Genomic DNA, 12,511 nt, shown 5'->3' on the forward strand with positions numbered 1-12,511 from the left:
TCTTTCTCTCCTGTGGTCCGGCCTTGGCTTTTTCCCCCCCCTTCACCTCCTTTTTTCGTCCCCATTCCTTTCCCCTGCAGTCCTTCGCAGCACCAAAGAGGGAACGAGAAATATCTTGTTTTACACATGATTCTCGGCTCAGGGTATGATGCACCAAGGGAAACTGAGTTTCTACATTCTCCCTCACTTCCTAACCCTGTGTATCGCACACCCTCTCTGCTGTACAGAATCCTGGCCAACTTTTCAATAAAAAGGAAACTCTTGATTTCAAACCTTTGTCTTTGCATTGTTGCCAATGTCTTTCATGACCCAAATGACATAACCTAAAAATAAATCAATAGGAATGTGTTTTAAGTTGATGACAAATAATTATGTGAGATATAGGAAAACAGTAAGAGGAATAATAACAAGGCTTTTACCAAAGGGGGTTGATGGAGAAAATACAGAATGTAAAGAAAAACGTTTTATTCTAGACTTCTTTTCAATAGTAAAAGAGGGTTGATTGTGTTTATATGTATGCCCAGTCCCACTTATGTCCAGTAGGTGGCGCTAAATTCCCTCATCATCCGCGTGTCTAGAATGTCCAGTTGCTCACGAGTAAAATGGTAAACGCTAACTGGGATGCTTGGGACGGTCAACCTCTCTGTAAACACTGAGTGAGGCGGAACACAACAACTGAAAGCGATATGGCCCAGCTCTCACCGATCAAGTCGACTATTTTGCCTCCATCGCTTGAATTCTGTCGTTTGTGTGGATATACGTTTGATGCAAAGAGGAAAAAAAACGACTTGTTGCTAGGGAAATACTTAACCATCAAGCCGGACTACACCATCGCTTTGGAGGAGTTGACAGGACCTATCACCGTCAGAGATGACATGAGAGCTGTGTGTAGTAATTGCAAAAGTATCTTAACTCGATATCAACGCTGCGGTCATGAGTTGAAACGCATTGCTACTCAGGTGAAGCACATGGCCGCCAACGCAAACGCCACATTCAGACGTAAACGGGGTGCTGCGTCCACTCCATCTCCGGAGAGGAGGGACAAAGACACCTCTCCTGCCGTCGAGGAGAGCCCAGTAACACGGAGTCTCTTGAAACCTGCAGCGAAGTCTAGACTCTGGACAGTAAAGGTTAGTAAGGAACACCTGTGTGTGCAGATCGGTTTGTAGAACAGTGTACTTGATGGAAGGAGAGGCCGGTGGCCGTGTGTCAACTGAACACGTCGCTGGCAGCAAAAACTTTAGAGGGGCGGAGACTTTGCAGACAACTTCCTGTTCCTCGCTGTCATTTATTTTTTTATTTAACCTTTATTTATACAGGTTTGTCTCATTGAGATATATATTTTAAAAAAAATCAAGAGAGAACTGTTTCAATAGCAGCAGGGGGAAGTTTCAGACAAAACAACTTGCATACACAGATTTCGAGATTTTTAGGGTTGGTGTCCTCTTTGGGGTTAGGTAATAGTTATGTTTAGGGTAAATGTATTTAAATATAGAACACCTCTGGTTAAGGTATAGCCGGGGTAACCTTTAGGGTTCAGGGTATGGTTGTCCCAAGGATCCCACTTAGCATCTACCCCCAGCAAAATAGCTTCGTTTCCGGAATGTTCACACCGGGGTCGTGTTCAATGTGCACAATGTAGCTAAACGTTTTGCAACGGACGAAAACAAACAGCTATTTTCTCATCATGCTCAAATGTAGCTCTAATGACCAAAGCATTTTCTCAACTGTTCGGAACACGACTCGTCCTCCATTCGCCTCGTCCTTAAAAAAGCATTGGAGGGAAATATGTAAGAGAAGGAACCTAGATCTTCTCCTCCAATGCGTTTTCAGTAGTAAAAAAAAAAGTAGTAGAAACTAGATTATTATTATTATTATTATTATTATTATTATTATTATTTTGATGCATATAATATAATATAATAATATAATGATTTATGGTGTCGACGGGACGGCTTTATTTGAAGATAAAAGTAAATCTGGAAGTTATCTCCCAGTGCACTCAGCTTTGGCTAAAAAAAAAAAAAAAAAAGCCAGGCAAAGGTCCTCATTGCTGAAATTGAAATTCTATTTTTTTCCTGAACTTTTGATTTTGAAAAATGTATGTATAGTATAGTTATACTAGCTCGTGTGGTCAAGGTTCTATCTTCATGACGCAAGTGGACTTTTTGCAAGAAAGCTAAGAAATCACTTCTGATCACCTTTCACAATCAGTTGGTTTGGTGATAAACAAGTGATAGATTAACATTGAAAAAGACATCAAAGAATGACAGACATGACAAAGAAAAAAGTCCCCACCAGGCGCTCTTTCACGTTCTGGAGCGTATTCAAATTCTGAAATCACTGAATACAACAAAAAGTATGAAGGAAATCGCCAGTATCTTTGGTACATGTATAAGCGTAATATCGACCATCAAAACAAGCAAAAACAGGATATCGGATGAATGCAGAAATAGGTTAGACATAAAGACTCGGCGGTCTCCTGAAAGTGCAGGTGTAGAGAGGGCTCTACTGGCATGGTACAATCTGGCCAGGGTTAGACGATCCCACTAAATGACCCGTCACTACTGGACAGACCATTCAGCTGGAACAAACCGATTTCAAAAAAACACATTAGTGGCTTCAGGGGTGGAAAATGCGCTATGGGAATAAATCCAAGAAATTGGAAATTAACCCAAGAAAGGTGCGATAATGAACAAGGAGTACAGCCAGGCCAAACGATGGATCGTCAATGAGGTACAACCCATATATAAAATATATCAGGGGTTGTGTGTCCTTTCTCCGAAGTACAAATACTCTTTACTTCTGTCATCCACAGAGAGGAGTTCTGAATGAAGTCACTGCCACGGCAACAAACTCCAGACCAGCTTGTCCCAACCAGGAGAGGAGCGAGGACCAGAGGGGCCAAGCCAACTTTGGGGGTTTTGGTCCAGCGTCATGGGAAGATTTGAGGTCCTTCCATAACTACGCTGCAGTAGATGCGGTCTTGCACAGTGAGAAGTCCTTCCATAACTACGCTGTGGAAGATGCTACGTCGCTAATTGTGAGGTTCTTCCATAACTACGCTGCAGTAGATGCTCCGTTGCTGACCGTGAGGGGCCCATCTGACGCTGCCTGTGGCACGGAGACCCTGCCTCCGTCAGAGTCAGCTTTGGGGGGAGACGAGGAGAAAGGACACCCTCCAGAATCCCAACCAACCCATCTGGAGCCTAAGCTTGGTGAGTCCAAGGTTATGTTTTGAAGCATTTGTCAGTGTAGTGAAAGGGGGAAAAAACATCAATTCTGCCCCTATTTTCAAATGACCCTTCTCTAAATGGCTGTGGTCTTTTACAACGTCTCAAGAACGTGGCGATGCAGTGATGTTATCTGAATGGATTGGATCTCATTGGTTCTCCTTGCAAACAGCTCCTATTTTAAATACTATGTTTGAAAGTTGAGTATAAAACAGAGGTAGAGCACAGATTCATTCTCTTTTCTTTTCTTTGTTGTGGTCAGAGGATGTTTCGTGAGTACAGCAAACTGATAATGTGGTCTGTCTTTCTTTAATCTCTGTATCTATCATTTACCATTGAGGGTAGAACGTAACATTTTCTATGAAGTATTTGCCTTGTAATAATTGTATAAGTTTACAGTATTATTAAAGCCTAATTTTATTCATTCTATTTGACCATTCTTGCACTAATTCAGCACAAACTCAACAATTCACTTACTTAGACAAATGTATTTGTTGTAAGTAGCTTTGGATAAAGGCGTCTGCTGAATGCCGTAAATGTAATTCTTTGCACATAGTGTTGTGGTAGTACATGAATGAAATAATTACTTATTATTATGTGTGTCTAATCACGTATATTTTATTTCCATGTTAATGCTGCTATTATTAATCATTATGTACTACCTCACAATGACTTACCTCACCAGTGTTAATTGTATACCTTGTTCACTGAAATGATCTAACTAACAGGGCCTCTCTGTCTGTGAGGCAGTGCTCAGTGGAATGTGGAGAGACTAACTCATGAGGCCGTCCTTGACCAGCTGCATCCTTATCTCTTTCTGGTTATTTGTGTCCTACTATAAAATGTTCTGTCACCGTGGAGACCGGCAGAGAGAATCACGTCATTCTGCAGACGGTTTCTCTGCGTTAATCGATTTGTCTCTCCGTATTACAATATGATTGAATAAATCAGTTTTACTTGGTCACACTTGAGCCTGAGTGAAGACTGCATCTTCTTCTACAGTGTTAATTACATTACTTGGAGTCAGATTAATAATATTCAGTTATGGTTTGCTATTACCAATATATAGCCACATTTCCTTGCCAAACCTTCGTATTGTATCTGCCATCCTAATAAGCCCTATAGTAGTCTCACGTTCAGAATTAGTTTAAATGGTTGAAATTGGGAAAATTGCCCCCACTAAACGTTTAGGAACGTTTTGGAGTTTAGTAGTATTGGTATGTATCTAATGGCATTTCTTTTCTCTCTCTCTTAGAAGAGGTGACATGTGAGGAGGAGAACTCATGGAGGACCCAGGATGTCCAGCCCAAAACAGAACATCCCCACATAGAGTCAGACTGCCACCACACCTCTCAGCGCTTGTCCCCCTGCCAGAGCCCCGAGCGTCTCCACATCAAAGAGGAGGAGTCTGAGATCACAATCACACCCTTCCTACAGCCTACCAAGCAGGAGAGCGAGGAGATTCCGGTCTCTACACCAATGAAACCTGAGCCTCAGGATCCATCGAGCCAATCAGATACAGACGAAGGGAAGGAGGGGGCAGAGCTCGATTGTAATTGGGAACGGCAGCGGGAGGAGGAGGGCTGTGTGAAAAAGGAGTCTGAAGGGAAGTCGCACCCAAAGTCTTCCCCTTACCGTGAGCCTCGGGTCCTGTCTCCGAGCTCCCCAGAAGGGGGGTCCAGTCCTGTGGGTAGAGAGGGCGGCGAGGCTGGGACAGGGGAACAGGAGGACCCCGAGAACTGGCTAGCCCCCCTCGAGAACGAAGACAGCCTGGGTGAGACACACGGTCGTCCACAGCGTTGGTCGGCCCGTCGCTCCGTCTCTGCACTGCTTGGTTCCCAATCACAGTCAGAGGAGGGGGAGGGGGAGGAGGAGGGGGGGGATCCCACCTGGGCTCCTGCTAACCCCCAGTCACCCCAAGACTCAGACTCCACCCTCCTACCCCGACAGGAAGTGTCATCTCAGCGCCGTCGCAGGAAGATGACATCTTCACACAGTCCCAAAAGAGGCGGGAAGAAGACCCCCCATTTCCTCTGCCAGGAGTGCGGTAAGGCCTTCATCTCCCACCGCGACCGGGAGAGGCACGTCCGCACTCACAGCGGGGAGAAACCCTTCCCCTGCCCCCGCTGCCACAGACTCTTCAACGACTGGGGGAATATGCGCAAACACCTGTTGATCCACTCCGGAGCGAGGCCGTATCTGTGTCCTGCCTGCGCCCGGCCCTTCTCTGAGAGGGGTAACCTGAACAGACACATCGCCCACGTCCACGGTACTGTGCCAGTGGTTCAGTGTGACAACTGTAGGAAGACCTACAAGGAGAAAGGAGGCCTGGACCGCCATCTTAGATCTGGGGTCTGCTCCGGGGTGTCGTCTCATTAGAGATGGGGGCGCACCAAGCCGACGGTCAGGGACGAAGAGCAATGATCAGCCTTCACAGATGGTCTGTGGCTGACCGCTGGCTTGGTGCGTCCCAGCTTTTAGGGATGGGGAGGTGAGAGGGATTGAAATGTCCATGGTACTGTTCCCAGGAGGAAGGGGGTCTGAAGACTATTTGGATTCTGCTCCTGGGTATTCTCTTAATAGACAGAGCTGAGACTGAGGTAGTAAGTAAACCTAATGACATTGAAAAAGAGTGAATATTTAAGAGCAGAGCATATAAAAACTAAAGAATGGGGAAGAATGTCAAAACACATAGATTGATATGTATATTCATATTTATGTATATATATATATATTTTTTTTTAAATGTTATAAAAATGTGTTCTCAGGAAAGATGATGACTGGATGTGGCCAGATGTTTATATGAATTTTGTCTTCCTGAAGAGAGACCTGTTTTAGTTTGCGCCTTTATGACGATGCATCGTTGATAGAGGTGCATTTTTGTGTCCTTCACTGTTTATAATAAACCACCATGAATCAAGCATTGTGCCTGTGTGTGTCTTATATGGAAGTGTGAACCATGACCACAGCACTCCCTACCTCATGCTCAATGATGAAACATACCTTGTAACCTACAAAAAAATAAAAAAACTTCTGATTAGTTGTAACCTCCTACAATAAATAACCTGTGATTAGATGCATGTCGGAGTAGGAAACTTGTGGAGGTTGTCCAAAAGAAACCCCATGGCCATTTTCAACATGGCAGCAGAGAGGAGCCCTGGCCTGACACCTCATTATCCTCCATTAGTATTTTGGTACTGAAGCAAATCTTTGAATCTTAGCCCTATTCTCCAGCTGTTTGGATTTTAGATCAAATGATAAATATGGACCAAAGTGCCAATTTTAGCTTTACTGTCCAAATACTTGTGTGTGGGGGGGGGGGGCACAAGTGTCTAGAGAGCTGTAGGGTGACTCATAGGCTTCTGTATCTGTACCTGATCGGCACACATTGAAAGTGAAAAAAGGACACAGACGCATAACTCTGGCCTTGGGTTTTAATCAACTACCAAATTCCATGAGCTTCAAACTGATATTTGGATGTTTTATTTGGTTCCTCATTGAAAACAGTCATATAAAAGGGGTCTGTCTTGAATGTAGTCTTCATAGACATTACACAGTTGATACCGATCCCACATTCGTGACCATTGATTTCATGTTTATATTTTGTCATTGAATCCATTCCTGAGAAAATGTGATAGACAGTATGTCACAGTACAAGTATGTTTTCTTAACTCTCACACTCTCTCTCTCTCTCTCTCTCACACACACACACACACACACACACACACACACAACTCTATTACCCTACTCAGGGTGGCTGTTCAGCTGGACCTGGACCGTCAGTGTGAGGACTAACTGCAGTTACAGAACCTCTCCCTGTGGCCCTCCTCCCTCTCTTCCCTACTCCCCCTCTCCTCCCTACTGCCCCTCTGCCTTTCCCCCTCTTCTCTCTTCCATCCTCATCCTGAGTTGACCCGTCAGTGCTAACCTGAGCAGTAGTGTCACTCTGTGTCTTTGCTTGTTTGACTGAGGTTCTGTTTCTGGCAGATCTGACAGACCTTCCCCGGGTTCCGGGGTTGGACACTTGTGGTGTTGCCAAGGTAACCGTAGCAGGTGTGTTTGGAGTGGCCGGCAACAGGACTGTAAAGTGCACTGGTGTTGTGGGAGTGGGGTTGGCTGTTGCCATGGCGATCGGGGATAGGACAGCGGCAGGTGACGGAGCAGGGAGTGTGCCAGGCTGCTGCGTGAGAACAAACACGATACCCCTGCTTCCCCCCGACGGGCCCCCCTGGTACAACACCTGTCCAGGTACAGACAGCGATGGGGCCGCCTCTGGCCTGGGAGAGGTAGTTGACGCAGCCTGCTCTCCCTCACATCGAGGTAGGATCTTGGGGTACCTGTGGAGGCCCTGGGCCAGCAGCTCCGCCTGGGCCGGCAGCTCCAGCGCGGCCAGGTGAGAGGTGCGTCTGTGGGCCTCCAGCAGAGCCAGGCTGGTGAACACCTTCTGACAGGGATCACAGGTGTGGGCCTGCTCCCTCAGGTGGACCTTCCTCTTGTGGCTCTGCAGCTCCGTGGACCGGTAGAACCGCCGCTCACACAGGTCACAGGCGTGGGGACGCTCTCCGGTGTGGATGAGCCGATGAGACGCCAGGTGGTGCGGCCGGCGGAAGGCCTGGGGGCAGAGGTCGCAGGGGTACGGCCGCTCGCCGTTGTGAGTTCGCCGGTGCAGCTTCACCTCGTAGTCCGTCTTGAAGCTCTTCCCGCAGTCGGGGCAGGCGTGCGTGCGCTCCAAGCCGTGACGCAGCACGTGCGCCTTGAGTTCATTGGCCGTGCGGAACGCCATGACGCAGAGGCTGCAGGCGTGGGGCCGCGCGTCCGAGTGCGTGACCAGGTGACGCTTCAGATGCTTGGCGCAGCGGAAGCCCTTGCTGCAGTGGGGGCAGACGTACGTCCGCTCGCACTGGTGGGTCAGCTTGTGACCGCTCAGCCCCCCCGCGTAACGGAACCGTTTGTGGCAGAGCGGGCACTCGTAGGGCTGCTCTCCCGTGTGCGTGCGCTCGTGCACGGTGAGCTGGGCCGTGCTGGCGAAAGTCTTGCCGCAGTGCGTGCAGATACAGTGTTTAGGCCTGGAGGGGCCAGGGAGGAGTTTGCGGTGGTCTTGGTGGACGCGGAGGTGGCTCTTGAGGCCGTCCGTGCGGTAGAATCGGCGGGGGCAGTGCGGGCAGCCATGGGGCTTGACGCCCGTGTGCTGACGCCGGTGCTTGTTGAGAGACTCGCGCCGTTTGAAGCGTTGGCCGCAGACGTCACAGGTGTAGGCTCTGTCCCCGCCGTGACTCAGCAGGTGAGAGGTCAGACCCTTCCGTTGACGGAAGCCTCGGCCGCAGTGAGGGCAGACATGACCCGCTCGCGCACCCTCCCCCTCCACCCCCGACCCCCCCTCGCTGTGTCTTCTGAGATGGCGGTGGAGAACCCACTCCTTACTGAAGCTCTTGCCACACTGAGAGCAGCGATGAACGGCGTCTCCCCCCAGACCGGTCAGATCATCGCTCAGCTCCACGTCCTCCTCCCTGGGGTCAGCGGCCTCCTGTGAGCCCTGACTGGTGGGTTGCTGGCTGGCCTCCACTTCCTCTGTGGCCCACACCTCTGGGCACGGGTGGGGGTCAGGGAGGGGGTCGGCTCCATGGCGTTGGTTAGCGTCAGAGAGGTTAATTGTTACCACTCCCAGGTCGTAGTCCGCCACTGGCTGGGCAACCATGAAGCAGGCCATACCTGCCACCACCTCCCCGCTCTGATCCTCTACAGCTTCCTCCTCAGCATCCTCACTTAGCCCTACAGTGGAGAGAGAGAGAGAGACAATCACACAGGGACATGTTTGTTTGTTAAATGTATTAGTAGTTTGTCAACTCAATCTACAGTAGCCTTGTAGGAGGGTTAAACAGGGCTTGAATAACATTGCTACTGCTTGAATGGGGGGGACAACCTAACACATGGAACACAGGCTAGTCCTGAGAGGAGGTACATTCGGCGATGAATGACAGACGCATTGTTTATCCACAACATTCACCTGGGTCATCGTCTGCAGCTGCAGTGTTCAGGTCACTGAGCGGGTCTGTCGCTGGGTGCAGGAAAACAGTCCCCTGGTCGGTCGACCCCCAGCCGATGTCCCTGCCGTGTCCCCGCAGTCTCTCCTCTTCGAGCCGTTTCATTTCCGAGTCCTTGTCAGCTCTCTCTCGGACAAACTGTGCGACGCTGTCTTTTACATAGGACAGGATTTCGGCTGTGACATGTTTCAAATGAGTGTCTATGCAACAGTTCAGTTGAATTTCAAGATCTTGCAGGTCATCGTGTTCGGTGTGTGTGTGGGCATAGTTGACGGTCGCTCCGTCGAGAATCGGTTCCATTCTGTGCTTCACCAGTAAAGTGATCTCATCCACGACTCGTTTCAACGTCGAGTCCATGAAAGAGTTGAGCTGCGTTTGCAAAGTTAGCATATGGACATTATCCTCCATTTTTGGCTGTTCTGCACTAGTAGCACGATAACCACTGAGTGTTATTGTTATCCCAGAATTGTAATGAAACGCATTTCACGTTGCTACTAATTCTTATGTTATTGTTTTGACGACTTTTCTCCCGCACGTCAACATGCTGCTTGAAAACGGAAGCTGTGTGTGTCTGATTTCAGGGACTGACATGCAACACTGCTCCCTAAATGTTGAGTTCCTATTTCTATGTTCCTTCCTACGGACAGGTTCTCCGTTTAGAAGAGGCAACCACTACCTCCTGTGTGCCTGTGTGAAAGCATGGTTGGTCAGAGCAGAATATATACTTCTGTTGGTTCATAGCTATTGTTTTTAAATGATACTTTACTTTAATTTGATGCCACCTGATATGTTGTGGTGTTAAGTCCTTGCATGAAGAGCATATCCCTGCCATGTAACTGATTAAACCCGCCTTTCGCTTATACATCTCATGTGCTATACTTGCGTGTGTGCGTGTGCGTGTGCGTTTAAAGCACACTTCATGTAAATGTATCATACAATCACAACAGACAACAGACACCAAACTATATTGATTTAATTTCTGGTCTACTGTCCATGTTGCACGATGTGTCTAATGTTATCACCAATAAATACAAATCTATGAACACACTGCCTTATTTAAGTGAGCAACAGCAATCATACTTTTATTCAAAAATAACATCACATTTTACAAAGGTTACACTTTTGAACACCCATACAGTCAGAGGACAAACATATACAGCTCAAAATATGCACTTTAAAAGGATATATATATAATAATAATAATGATAGTCATCTACTTAGTGCTTGATATGTTACTGAATCAATGTCTAATTGAATTGTCACAGTTTGAGTTGTACATTTTAGAATTACATAAGATGTTTACTCAGTTTGAATGGTACTTTACAAAAGTAACATTATAAAATCTATGCTCATAAGAGCAGGTCAAGAATGTTCACTACAAATGTAGTGTGTTCCCTTTTCCAGCTGTTACATAATGGCTCTCTCTCACCCCCACTGTCTACCTTTTTCTCTCTCACCCCCATCCTGTTCCATTTTCTCTCTCACCCCACCCTCTAAAATTCTCTCTCTCTCACCGCCACCCTCTACCATTCTCTCTCTCACCCCCACCCTCTAAAATTCCCTCTCTCTCACCCCCACCTTCGAACATTCTCTCTCTCTCTCACCCCCACCTTCTAACATTCCCTCTCTCTCACCCCCACCTTCTAACATTCCCTCTCTCTCACCCCCACCCTCTAACATTCTCTCTCTCACCCCATCCTCCACCATTCTCTCTCTCTCACCCCCACCCTCTAACATTCTCTCTCACCCCCACCCTCCACCCTTCCTGCATCTGGACCTGTCAGCGTGACATCATTCGAACAAATTCTGAAAAAAAAACAAATGAACAAACAAAGGAAAGGTGAGTTGAGGTTAACGCACACACAAACACCCAACCAGACACACATACACACACATGCACACACATACACACACACACACACACACACACACACACACACACACACACGCACGGATACACACAAACACACACACACACACACGCGCACACACACACACACACACACACACACACACACACACACACACACATCAATGAACACACAAAGATAAATGAATACACACAAAAACACAACCATCGAAATGGAGAAAGTGCATGAGGATTCACAGATGCAATGAGGCTCAATCACAAAGATCACGGGAGCCAATCAGTCAAGGGCAGGAAGAGAAAAGGAGTGAAGAAAAGAGGAGAGAGAGAGAGAGAGACACTGACATGAAGACAGCGCCATATAACTCTCCCTCACTCTATCGCTCACCCTCGAAGTCAACCAAGCCGTCCCCGTTGAGGTCCACATCTCTGAGGATCTCGTCGATCTCTCTGTTGGTCAGCTGCTCTCCCATCAGCTTCTTCATGGCCTCTCTCAGCTCGATTATACTGATCTGTCCATCACCATTAGAGTCAAACTGAGAGAGAGAGAGAGAGAGAGGGAGAAGGAGAGGGAGAGAGAGAGGACATACATCATTGTATATTTATGTCTAGCAGAACAGGTCTACAGGACTACAAAGAATCTCTTAGTATGGAGGCACACACACACACACACACACACACACACACACACACACACACACACACACACAGACTGACCTCCTTGAATGCGTCTCTCAGCTCTTTCACTCCGATCATGTCCGCTGTCTCTGCCAGCATCTTTGGGCCCATCAGCTCCACAAAATCCTCAAAGTCTAATTTGCCACCACCTACGGTAGACCAGGTGAAAAATAACGTCTATGAACCGTACAGTTGTTACAATTACTGTGTGGAATTATACAATACAGTCAGACTTCAACTATACTGACAACATTGGATTTTCAGACATTCATTGACTCATAGGTGTGGATTCTGTACTGTTTTCTCAAGTCTCACATTGATGATGTCACACTCACCGATTTGCTGGCTCAGCTCAATGAGCTCCATCTCCGTGGGCATGTATCCCATGGTCCTCATGCACTCTCCCAGGTCATTAATGCTGATGTAGCCTTTCTTGCTCTTATCAAACTCTGCAAACGCCTCACGAAGCTCTGCACACACACGCACACACACACACAACACACACACACACACACACACACACACACACACACACACACACACACACACACACACACACACACACACACACACACACACACACACACACACACACATAGGGTAGAGGTTAGAGTGTAACCCACAAGTAGTCCTGGGTTCCACTGTGCCATAGAATTCTGGCACCTGGTACCTATGTATGTGTGTATAGCCTA

General features: G+C 47.5%; 3 protein-coding genes across 3 annotated transcripts in view; 1 reads left to right on the top strand and 2 right to left on the bottom strand.

Annotated features, from left to right (window-relative positions):
• The first annotated feature begins 645 nt into the window (after positions 1–645).
• Positions 646–6,137, top strand: LOC310815839 (uncharacterized protein). The gene is made up of 3 exons (XM_083685780.1): positions 646–1,130; positions 2,819–3,218; positions 4,489–6,137. Exons 1-3 carry the CDS (start codon positions 687–689, stop codon positions 5,610–5,612), a joined length of 1,968 nt encoding a protein of 655 aa, XP_083541906.1. The 5' UTR covers positions 646–686; the 3' UTR covers positions 5,613–6,137.
• A 523-nt stretch (positions 6,138–6,660) lies between these two features.
• LOC310816187 (uncharacterized protein) lies at positions 6,661–9,790 on the bottom strand. The gene is made up of 2 exons (XM_083686226.1): positions 9,238–9,790; positions 6,661–9,002 (listed from the first exon to the last, which is right to left on the bottom strand). Exons 1-2 carry the CDS (start codon positions 9,680–9,682, stop codon positions 6,982–6,984), a joined length of 2,466 nt encoding a protein of 821 aa, XP_083542352.1. The 5' UTR covers positions 9,683–9,790; the 3' UTR covers positions 6,661–6,981.
• A 1,247-nt stretch (positions 9,791–11,037) lies between these two features.
• The window catches only part of LOC310816510 (calcium-binding protein 2-like), a 12,848-nt gene continuing 11,374 nt past the window's right edge, over positions 11,038–12,511 (bottom strand). Inside the window, exons 4-7 of the mRNA XM_083686755.1 lie at positions 12,155–12,289; positions 11,859–11,968; positions 11,530–11,677; positions 11,038–11,080 (exon numbers count right to left, since the gene is read on the bottom strand). Of these exons, the coding sequence (XP_083542881.1) occupies positions 11,055–11,080; positions 11,530–11,677; positions 11,859–11,968; positions 12,155–12,289 (419 nt within the window). The 3' untranslated portion in view covers positions 11,038–11,054. The remainder of the gene's footprint in view (positions 11,081–11,529; positions 11,678–11,858; positions 11,969–12,154; positions 12,290–12,511) is intronic.

This window comes from Argentina silus (assembly GCF_951799395.1).
Source record: "Argentina silus genome assembly, chromosome: 15".
Lineage (NCBI taxonomy): Eukaryota > Metazoa > Chordata > Actinopteri > Argentiniformes > Argentinidae > Argentina > Argentina silus.